General features: G+C 44.3%; 1 protein-coding gene across 1 annotated transcript in view; it reads right to left on the bottom strand.

Moving 5' to 3' along the window:
- Positions 1–21: 21 nt before the first annotated feature.
- ITGAE (integrin subunit alpha E) overlaps positions 22–11,583 on the bottom strand; it is a 32,915-nt gene continuing 21,353 nt past the window's right edge. Inside the window, exons 26-37 of the mRNA XM_066979892.1 lie at positions 11,140–11,275; positions 10,751–10,852; positions 10,370–10,446; positions 9,383–9,460; positions 8,871–8,937; positions 8,597–8,786; positions 5,576–6,222; positions 3,961–4,035; positions 3,748–3,849; positions 3,181–3,276; positions 2,429–2,539; positions 22–1,990 (exon numbers count right to left, since the gene is read on the bottom strand). Of these exons, the coding sequence (XP_066835993.1) occupies positions 1,913–1,990; positions 2,429–2,539; positions 3,181–3,276; positions 3,748–3,849; positions 3,961–4,035; positions 5,576–6,222; positions 8,597–8,786; positions 8,871–8,937; positions 9,383–9,460; positions 10,370–10,446; positions 10,751–10,852; positions 11,140–11,275 (1,759 nt within the window). The 3' untranslated portion in view covers positions 22–1,912. The remainder of the gene's footprint in view (positions 1,991–2,428; positions 2,540–3,180; positions 3,277–3,747; positions 3,850–3,960; positions 4,036–5,575; positions 6,223–8,596; positions 8,787–8,870; positions 8,938–9,382; positions 9,461–10,369; positions 10,447–10,750; positions 10,853–11,139; positions 11,276–11,583) is intronic.

The following is an 11,583-nucleotide window of genomic DNA, read 5'->3' as shown; positions in this document are numbered from 1 at the left end:
ACAACAAATTTTCTTCTCCTAAGAAAAGCCAACATGGCCCACAACTTAAAAATAAATTAGTAAGTGAATAAATAAGGAAGCTATGAAAAAGTAGGTGGCTTCTTTATAATGCCGCCACCTCAGTCGCAACCATGCTCAGCTGGTCTCTTGCCTGAAGCTCTTCAAAGGCATTCTCTCTCCACCCAGCATATTCTGCTTTTCGCGTACTTAATGCCTCATCAAGGTCCACCCACTCAGGAACATGCAAATTGTTCTACCAAAACATGGACTGAGAGATGGACAGTAGCTCCAGAGACCTGCAATGCTACCTGGGAAATGGTACGACAAAATACACAAACCACCTTTAATCATGAAGTGTTATACACAGGCAGGGTTCTTTTGAAAGAATTTATTTTAAAAAAGAAAAAATAAAATATTACAAAAAAAAAGAGGAGTACCACAGTTAGGGGGGACAGTAAAGCCATTCAAACCAGACAAAGCACGTTCTTTCTAAATGGTACAGAACTGGTATGATAAAAAAAAACCTGCCATAAGTGGTTCTTTGATTCAGATGAGACTTTCCTTTCTGAACCTAGTAAGTCTCAATCCCTGACACTTGTAAACAGGCTTGGAGTGACTCACACCCTGTATGCAGCTCCAAGGAACTCTACAATCAGCCAGAGGAGAGAAAAAATCAAGAAAGAATGGCTGAGTTGACTGAGCTGGACGATAGCACAAGTTCTCACCACCTCTCTGTCTTGTACAGCTGAAACTGACATGGGGGCCTTACATTCCTCAGCTAATACCTTGCTCTGGTTGTTTTTTCTTTTGCGCTAAGCAGGCAGGCCAGTGTGCTTAGCACCTTTAACTTCCACCTGTTTGGCAGCCAAATTTAGAGGTGGGACATATCCAGAGCTGTACAGCCTGCAGAATGCCCAACGCATCATGATCTCTGTAATAGCTTTGAAGAGATATATTAATAGTACTATCCAAGTACTAAACACAAATTATACAAGGAAACTGAAGGGCAGACCACAGCTTGTTAACTTTAGTTTTCCATCAGGCAATACTGGTTAAGCCAAAGGAGACAGCAAACAGTTTTGCCTTCTGAAGGTCTGGACAAAAATCTGTGTTTATTCTACTGCTGTGTGTAAATACATATTAGATTTGTGAGGTTTTTGGTTAGCCAAACATGAGAGAAAAAGCCAAGAGGAGACATTTCATACGGGAGGAGACTGCCTAAATTGACAATAAGGCCCATAATGCAAATTTTTATTTGTGACCATATCAGGATCTGAAAGCAACTGAAAATGCAAAACCAGAAATGACCCTGTAAAGTACAATACCCAGATCGCCACATACATACTTATCATTCCAAGAACCAGAGATATCAAGGAACATATTCTACTGTATTAAAATAGACAAATTTATATATATATTCTCATTTATAAGTATATACACTTATATGCAAAATGCTTGTCTCTACATTTTCATTAGCAATAGCAGAATAGGAAGCTTCCACTAATCTATTTCTATTTTAATCTATTCTGAGGCTACTCAGTATTAAAATCATTTTAAGAACCACTCGGCATCACAATTAAGACTATAATCCAATATAACAGGCTCCAAGCTGATTTTTTCCTAGCATTTCTACATTAAAGCAAAATATGTCATGGGGAGTCTAGTTTATCAACGCCAGACAGCCCTTCTATGATGAGTGGTGAGCTCAAATGAAACAAGCACGCAACAAGATTGCCCAAAAGCGCAGGGCCCCTATGGTCAGAACAGGAACTTGGAGGAGTCCCAAAGTCTGGAGTCCTATAGATCTATCCCAGCTCAGGGAACAAGAATCATTTTGCATCTTAGCCAGACTTTGACTCTGGTATTTCCAAAAAGACGGTGACAGAATGCAGAGGGTTCTGCTTTGGCCAGCTTAGTCTTCAGGAAGTATCTTCTTGTTCCTATCTTCTTGCTCCATCATGATCTTATATTTTCTTTTGAAAAAGCCAAACTGAGGAAAAAAAAAAAACTTAAGTCTTTGTGAATGCATTGATTTTTCCCTTTTCTTAAAAAGAAAAAGAAAATTCCAAGTTTTTCCCTGTCAGAGTCACAGTAAGTGAATGAATAAATGCAGGATGCAACCCAGGTATGACTTCTGACAGAGCTATAAGCCTAAAGGCTGACATTGTTCAAAACTATTCAGAACATCTATAAACACCTCAAAACATTCAAGCATTCAGGAAAGCACTTCAAAATAGGTCTTTAGAGGCTATACTGCAACACTCAAAATAGCTCAAAATGTAAGATCGAGGTCTTACAACAGTAAGTGGCAGAGGTCCTTCAATGAGCATTTGAAAAAACTGCTTTCATACTTGGAGAAATCTTAAAAACATGCATGCATCTAACAAAACGATATCTGTTTTGCTGTGTGTGTGTGAAGGATACCCACCTTCCAGAGGAGCAGAATAATGAACAACAGCAAGAGAAGTCCACCAATAGAGCCTCCTATGACAATAGGTACAGGATCAAACACTTCCTCTTTCAGGAAGATAAGAGTTATCTGAAACAGAATCAAGGCCAAATTATCACACACCGAAGCCCGGTTATCTTTTTCTCATCAGCTTTTAACTGAGAAAGCTATTTAGTTTGAGCTAGCATTCAAACTTTAAACTCTGTGCTAGATGCCTCATTAATCTACAGGTACTGCAGGTACTTTGTAATACAGTACGAAAGGGGTTTTTTTTGTTTGTTTGTTTTTTATTATTATTCCAAGACTAGTCAAGGGAATTAAACTTACTAAGTCTTCATTATGAGTTTACAGTGATTACAAAAGTCACCAGTGACAATCTTCAGAATAAAAAACATGAGTTTCCAAGGGAAAGAGGAGTATTATTCATGTTGAAATCCTTGAGAAGACAAGAGGTCTCTGTGTTAGCCAGACATGTTAGAGGATAAACAGAGTTCAACATAGAACTTCTCAGATTGTTGACACGCACTAGCAAACATCTTCCCTTTGTTTTTGTCCTATGATCAAAACCTGATTTTACTAAATTCAACAGTGGAAAAGCTGTTTGCTTTAAAGGGCCCAGGATTTAATTCTGGGGACTTCACTGGTTCTCTGGGTTCAGCAAAACCAGCTGGATTTCTCACTTGTTCCTGCCCCTAAAAAAGGACCAAGCTGCCTGCACAATGCTCAGATACCTCAGCACTATGTTCCTCTTCTTTCAGCCCCTGATATAGTTGCCTGTTGAAGGTGATTTTTCCAGGGATCAGGAGGTCAATTCTTCTTTTCAAGAACTATGGAGTAAGAAGTAGAAGGAGCAAAACATGAGTTACTTTTCAGTCTTTTCTGGAGGGGGGAAAAAAAAAAGCACTGCATGTTGCAACAGCAAATCCTTCTTCAGACTGTGAGAACTACCCTGTATAGTGCTGCCACCAAGCTGAACACTGCATACTTCTCCTTCCATGCGACTATCAGTAATGAGAAGTTGTCTAGACCAAAGCTTGTGGTACTGAAACAATCATTTCACATGCAGCAGTTTCTGAAGGAAGTAAGGAGAATGCAGCAGCTCTTTTAAGAGCCAAGTGCCTCCTGGGAGGCTCTGCAATGAATAAAACATCACTTTTGTTCCACAGGGTCAGAAAATAGCATCATATGCAGAAGAGCAAAATCTCTGCTGGGATGCAGAAGAAATCCTTGCATGAAACCCCTGGCAGCTAGCAGATTTTAGCAAACAAACCCAGAGAAGTGCCATTTTTCGCATATACCTGGTCTGCGTTAATTAAGGACAATTCAGCTGCCACGGTGATGTTTTCATTATCTGCTTGGATGGAACAATACACGCACTGATACTGCACGTCCTGAGTGACCTGCAACGAGAGGGATGTCAACCGCGGGTAAACTCCCTGGATGTTCTATCTACCCATCCTGTCACCTCGCGGTAAACTGCTGCAACAGCAGCAGGGACCAACCCGGCTCACCTCTAGTTCTGCGCTGTTGGAATAGTCCCTTAGATGAAGCACCAGTTCATCGCTGACTCTGCACTCTGTTGTACCCTGAAGTTGAACAGTTACAGCTCAGTGCCTTGGCCACGATGCCGATGCGTGTACAGAGCGGTGTGGTGATGCTGCGAAGGCTGGGACAGCCCCAGCCCAGAGGAATCACGGAATCATTAAGGTTGGAAAAGACCTTCAAGATCATCTGGTCCAACCATTCCCCTACCACCAATATCACCCACTGAACCACGTCCCTAAGCACCACGTCCAACCTCTCCTTGAACACCCCCAGGGCCGGTGACTCCACCACCTCCCTGGGCAACCTGTTCCAATGTCTGACTACTCTTTCTGAGAAGAAACATCTCCTAATTTCCAACTTGAACCTCCCCTGAGGCAACTTGAGGTCATTCCCTCTAGTCCTATCAATGACTATCTGCGAGAAGAGGCCAACCCCCATCTCCCCACCATTTCCCTTAAGGTAGATGTAGAGAGCAATAAGGTCTCCCCTGAGCCTCCTCTTCTCCAGACTAAACAACCCCAGTTCCCTCAGCCACTTCTCACAGGACTTGTGTTCCAGGCCCTTCAACAGCTTTGTGGCCCTTCTCTGGACACGTTCCAGGGCCTTGATGTCCTTCTTGTACTGAGGGGCCCAAAACTGAACTGAGTTGTGGCCTCACCAGAGCAGAATACAAGGGGACGATCACCTCCATGCTCCTGCTGGCCACACTATTCCTGACCCGAGTCAGGATACCAATGGCCTTCTTGGCCACCTGGGCACACTGTGGGCTCACACTCAGGCGAGCGCCGACCAACACCCCAGCTCCTTTTCCTTTCCAGCCACTCCTCCCACAGCCTGTAGCACAAGAACTGGGCTGCATTTGAAAGAGTGTTGCTAGCAGGCTAAGGGAGGTGATCCTACCCCTCTACTCAGCCCTCAGGCCACACGTGGAGTGCTGTGTCCAGTTGTGGGCTTCCTGGTACAAGAGGGGCATGGAACTACTGGAGTGAGCTCAGAGAGGGCTACTAAGACAATTAGAGGACTGGAGCACCTGTCATATGAGGATAGGCTGAAAGAACCAGGCCTGTTTAGCCTGAAAAAGGGAAGACTGAGTGGAGACCTCATTAATATACATAAATGTCCGAGGGAAAGGTGCTGAGAAGACGGAGCTGGTCTCTTTTTAGTTGTGCCCAGTGACAGGACAAGAGGCAACAGGCACAAACTGAAGCACAGAAGGTTCCAGGTCAATATGAGGGGGGCACTTCCTTCCTGTGAGGGTGACAGAGCGCTGGGACAGGCTGCTCAGAGGCTGGGGATTCTCCTCTGGAGATATCCAAAACCCGCCTGAACACCACCCCGCGCAAGGTGCTCGGGGCGATCCTGCTCAGCAGGTGGCCAGCACCGTATGATCTCCACACGCTCCGTTCCGCCATCGGCCATTTTGAGCCGGTGTCCGCCCCGCCCCGCTCCCGCCCGCCGCCCTCCCGCAGTCTCGCGAGGCCTCGTTTGAAACGGCGGCGGGCGGACGGGCGGGCTCCGCGGCTCCCCTCGGGCAGGCCCGGCCCGGCCATGCCGCTACAGCCGCGGCTGCTCCGCACGTACTCGCGGCGCGGCGGCCACCTCCGCCCGCTGCCGCAGCCCGCCCGCTGGATTTCGCCGCCTCAGGACCGCAGGCGGCTCTTCAGCTCCACCTCGGCCGCCTCCAGCTCCGCCTGCTCCAGCGCCCTCTCCGCCGCCTCCGACGACCCCGACTTCTCTCCGCCCGGGAAGCGCCTCCGGCAGCCGCTGGGTGAGCGCCCCGCCCGGGCTCGGTGTCTGCGGAGCCGGCGCGGCGCCGCCACCGAGGAGAAGGATGAGAAGGAGAACCGGCCGCCCGCCCCGGCCGCCCTCAGCTCCCCGTCGCCCTCCCCGCTGCCGCCCGCCGCCGCCCGCCGCCGCCGCCGCCAGGGGCCGCCCCACGGGGCTCGGCGCCCCCTGCTCTGCAGCACCCCGCAGTGGGCGCCCCGCCGCAGCCGCCGCCCGCCGCCGGCCGAGCTCAGCGGCAGGCTGGAGGGAGGCTCGGGGCTGCAGGGCAGCCTGGAGCTCTTCTCGTCGCCCCGAGAGGGGCAGGACGCCTCGCTCGGCAGCGGGCCCAGCACGCCCGAGTCGTTGAGGGGAGATGCGGAGGAGGTGGAGGCGTCGCCGAGCGGGAGCAAGGAGGGGACGGGGCTGGCTTGGTCCAAAGCCGCGGGTGGGTGCGGTGAGAGGGGCTTGTCACAAAGGGCCAGCAGGGTTCTGAGGGCGTCCGTGCGGGGGGCCCTGTTCCTGCAGCAAAGCACAAGCACTCCTGCTAACGGCGAGCCCCTGCACTCCACCCCGCATGCTGGTGCCAGGGCTGAAGAACCATGCGATGATGTAGAGAGAGATTCAAGGGAAGGAAGCCTGAGCGGTCAGAGAGGCAAAACCAAGCACCAGCCTACGCCGGTGGTGGTCCTGAACCGTCAGGAAGTGTCGCTGTGGCTGACAAGCATGAAAGGTGACAAAAAGGCAGATGCTCAACCTTCCTGCCAGAAGCCAGTGTCGCCTTTGGGCCCTCAAGGAATGGCGGAATATAAAAATAAAAGCACCAAGGTCGGTTCTGCAGAGGGAAGTGCCTGTAGAAGAGCTTGCATCAGTGGCTTCAGTGCCAGGCGGTGGGATAGGCAAATGAGGCTCTGTCCCCAAAGACTCAAAAATAAGAGGCAGCAGCACGCTAATAACTCTTTTTTCAGACCACAACTGAGACCAAGAGGAAGGAAGAAGGGTGGTCAGGAGATGTCTGTAGATACAAGAGACAATGATTGTTCATTCCTCAATAACTCCCATGCCTGGGGTAGACTTCGAGCATCTCTGTCCTTCCATAAGAAAAAGAAAGTTACTGCAGACGAGTGTTCCTACAATAGCATCCTTTGTACCCCTTTTGTGAATTCCGAGGTTACAGGGCACCAAGCAACCCCAACTTCTAGTATGGGTCAGCACTGTGCTTTGTCTGCTTCTTCCATGGTACTGCTGGCTCCCAGGAATTCCTGTTCAGTCCTGGAGGTAGTGCTTACAGATGCAGAGAAGGTGTTTGGGGAATGCCACCAGGAGAGACCTATCACTTTTGAGGAATGCATTCCCTTAGATAAGATGAAAGATTGCAAGAAAATTGGAGAAGGGGTGTTTGGAGAGGTTTTCCAGATTGACAGTAAAAGAGGACCTGTGGCCTTAAAAATAATTCCCATTGAGGGGACTGAAAGAGTGAATGGTGAATCTCAAAAAAGCTTTGGGGAGATTCTACCAGAGATAATAATTTCAAAGGAACTCAGTCTTCTATCTGAAGAGTCTGTAAACAGGACTGTAGGGTTCGTTAGCTTGTACTCTGTGCACTGTGTTCAAGGGGCCTATCCTAAGTATCTCTTAGAAGCTTGGGACAAATACGACAAAGTAACAGGATCAGAAAATGATCGGCCAGACTTTTTTGGGAAAGAGCAACTCTTCATGGTTCTGGAGTTTGAATTCGGAGGCAGTGACTTGGAGAACATGAGAAACAGCTTCAGTTCGGTGGCTTCAGCAAAAAGCATTTTGCACCAGGTGACTGCTTCCCTGGCTGTGGCAGAACAGGAACTGCACTTTGAGCACAGAGACTTACACTGGGGGAATGTGCTGGTAAAGAAAACAGATGTCAAAGAGCTTAATTACGTGTTGAATGGGACGATGTGCACAATCCCCACAAGAGGGATCCATGTCAACATCATAGACTATACCTTGTCTCGGCTAGAGAAAGATGGGTTAACTGTTTTTTGTGACCTTTCCACTGATGAAGAGCTGTTCCAAGGCACAGGAGACTACCAGTTTGATATCTACAGGCAAATGAAAGCAGAGAACTCCAACAGCTGGACTGACTATCATCCACACAGCAATGTCCTCTGGTTGCACTATTTGTCAGATAAACTTTTGAAAGATATGGCTTACAAGAAAAAAGAATCAACTTCTGCCATGAGAAAAATAAAGCAGCAGCTCGTTAAGTTCCATAATGAAGTATTGACCTTTGGGTCTGCCAGTGAAGTTTTGCATAGCAGCAGCCTCTTCCAGTGAGTAAAGGAGCACAGTGCTTCCAAGAACTAAGTCACCGATGCCCCTTTCCCCTTTGTCATTTTTCTGTATGGTCTTTTTAAATGTTGGCACGACGAAGAAATGTTGTGATCAGTTACCAGTATGTAAAGTAAGCTATGAAAAATGTGTAAAAATGCACAAAAAAAGCCGCCTGCTTTAAGATGTTTCCGTATGTACTTTTTTGAGGGGTAAGGGTGGAAGGGAACAGACTTGACAGTGGAGGTGGAGGGAAAAGATTTCTTCAGGCTTATTCATGTCCTGAATTCCACTTAGATTATTAGAAGTTCTTCCCTTACTATATTTGTTTGTTTTAATTTGTAAGAAATAAACAAAAAGATGGACAAAGGTAAATATTGTTAGCCCAGTTAGGGATACAAAGGGAGGAAAAACCTACCTTTTGACTTAGTTTTTAAAATGAACTTTTGCTCCGTTTGGTCCAACACGTACTTGGAATAATGCTATAAAATGTAATTTCCTGAAGTTTCTGTAGTGTAGCTTTAAAAAAATCCTAATCTGCAATAATACAACCTGTTTTCCTCTGTAAGGGCCAGTGAAGAGGTATTGTGTTATGGAAAAAAAAAAAAAAAAGTACCTGTGTTCCTGATGCATTTTTGACAGTTGCTATGTTCTGACCTTGTACTCTGACAGGAACCCAAATCTGTAACTTGATGGTAGCATTAAAGGGGTTTTCTCCATTTATCTACGGAATAAAATGCACAAGGTAAGTGTTCTTTAATCCTGATTGCAGACAGATGAGGTGAACTAAATTTGAAGCTATACTTACATTAAATTTAAATTCTTTGTTTTCAAGTAGTCCTTGGCGAACGTTCATATACATTAAAGAAACTGGCCTGTAGAAGAAGATAAATTAAAACTAAGTGAACATTGAATTTAATTATTATTGAACATTAGTACATCCAATGACCCACATGCATTAAATAATAAGGAGGTAGCATGATCAAATTTGTTAAACAGGAATGTTAGCTACACAGTCTATATATGGGCATATATGCAGTCTATCAATTAGATGCATCTTTGAAGCAATCTTGAAGGTATTTTTTAATCAGTTAAATAGTTAAGGGTTTATATTTGACCCTAGTTATCTCCCTATGATGTTTTGTTGTTCCATCTTCCAGATTCTTGCTGTCTTATACCACAGAAAGCAACTTGACAATCTGCAGTGCTTGAAACTATTAAGATGGAAATTGTGCTGGAATCCTGCCAGGCATCCTCTCAACCCTCTTTCCTCTAATTGACTAAAGTAATATAATGCAATTGAATATTCTTAAAACTTACTTGGTAAGAACTGCAGTGAACGCATATCTGACATCAAGGACATGTTTTTCAGTCAGAATGGTGCTATTTTCATTTATGCTTTAAAAGAAAAAAAAAAAAAAGAATTGATGAAACAGCTTTATCATCTGCATGCCTTCGTTTTCTATTTCTATGGTTTCCAAATTGTGGATACTGGTTATACAAGAGGGATGGAAACACGGAGTGGCAGTAACTTATGAAAGGAGGGGTGCCATCCTGCTCTCCTATGGGTTAACGTACTGCAGTAATGTTGGAGTAGCCCTTCATTATTATGGATTTTGGAAGCTGCCATTGCCTTGGAATATTTCCCCACAAACCAGCATTAATCTATGAATATGTAATAATGCCTTAATTAATCAAAATTTAAAAGCTTCTACCCTTCAAAAAAACTGGACATTAAACTCATGTATAAACCTTTGCCTTAAAGTGTGCTTGCAATGAGGTTGCCAGAGATGAATCCTCATTTCCTTCTTAGAAATGCTGTTTAATAAAGTGCTGTTTGCTAATCAGTCCCATTCAAGTTAATGAGAGGAACGTGACAAGAAAGGAATAGTAACTTCCCCATAGTAGAAAGCCCCAGTCGAGAAAAATAACATGAATACATCCTCATCCTATTTGGAATAATAGTTCTACTTGGAACAGAGCTGGATTATGTTACTCATCTGTTTTCTCTGATAACAAAGGAGGATGTCAGAACCAAGTTTTCTAGTTCAGGAAACACAAGGTTTTAAATATATACTATACTTAAATTAGGAACTTAAGGGATATTCTATCTTTTACTGAAATAAAGTAAGAGCAAAGCTAAAATAATAAAGAAAGTTTTTTTTATATGGGTCCAAACACTTCAGAAGGTCACAAAGGACAAGTACAATTTTGTGAAACCAGTGACTGATAAATAGTATGGATACTGAATAGGAATTACAGAATTTCTTTTACAGTGTATTTAGTGGTGAAAATAGCAATACTCACTTGGTGATATTAACAGTGATTGCAGACTTATTTGGGAATACACTTTCATCTAGTTGCCAAATCACAGAGAAATTTGCCTATTTTGAGGAAAGAGAAAGATATAACAAAATATTGATTACCCTGTAAATACAGTCTTTAACTCACCAGGATACTGTTAAAACGTGACAGCTAATGTATTTTCTGCTCAGCATTCCTTTCTGGAAGAGTTAACGTACAGGAATTTGGAAATTATCACTTGTCTTGAGAAAATGCATGTGGGTGACAAGCTGAATTTGAAAGCAGAGAGGCTATGGCCTAACTGTAAAGATAGGGGATGCCAGTACAGCTACTCAAAGTACCATTTAGAGGAAGGGAGAAATGAAAATTATCGTCTCTACTTACAGTTGTCTTCTTGAACACTGGATGCCCAATTCTGCAGTTCAAGGATAACTCCACAGAAGTGAAGGGTATTGGTTGGCCACAGTGAATAGCAGGAGAGGATGGCTGCCAACAGAACAAGGAGGCTCTTCAATAGTAATAAAAATACATTGGGAAATTCAATTCTGTCTGCTCCCATAAAACGAATTAGGTGCAAGTAGCCCAATAAAAGCTTGGGAGTCTTAGATAAATCTAGTAATTCAGGCTGTATTTCTGACAACTGAAATACTGTCCCTCCCCCAACCTTGCTTCACGATTTACTTAGGTAGTAAATGAATGGGAGGCTGAGTTGTGTTTTCTTTCAGCACTGTTTTCTTTCTGCAACTAGCTGAACAGTTGTTCTATGATCTTACCTCGGCTGTCACCTTCTTAAAATGGAGATTTTTAGGATAGTTCAAGACCACAGTTGTCATGTATGAGTCATCTCCACTGTTATTTAGTAAAAAATTCATGGACACTTCTTTAGTGTAGCCCACCACTAATTCTTTTCTAGAAGCAGAAAGAAAAATGTTAGGTTACATGTAATTTCCTAAGCTTTGTTAGTAAATAAGAGATCCATTTTGGTTCTGGTAATTACTCCATTGAAGTACTTTCACACACAGGATAACACAACAGCCCAATTAATTATTCATTATTATTCAGGGTGTGTAGGAAAATGCTTTCTTCTTAACTGCTTTATTTATTTATTATCTCCAAAGTTTAGGTAACGTTTTTTCATTTCTCTTTTACATCAAGAGCTTTTAAACATTGTTCCAGTTGATTAGCTTTCCAGTGAACCTCCAGGGAAACTTTTTACA

The sequence above is a fragment of the Anser cygnoides genome, chromosome 18, assembly GCF_040182565.1.
Source record: "Anser cygnoides isolate HZ-2024a breed goose chromosome 18, Taihu_goose_T2T_genome, whole genome shotgun sequence".
NCBI classification, from domain to species: Eukaryota; Metazoa; Chordata; class Aves; order Anseriformes; family Anatidae; genus Anser; species Anser cygnoides.
The sequence above is the reverse complement of the archived record's forward strand: the minus strand, read 5'-3'. Positions and strand labels throughout refer to the sequence as shown.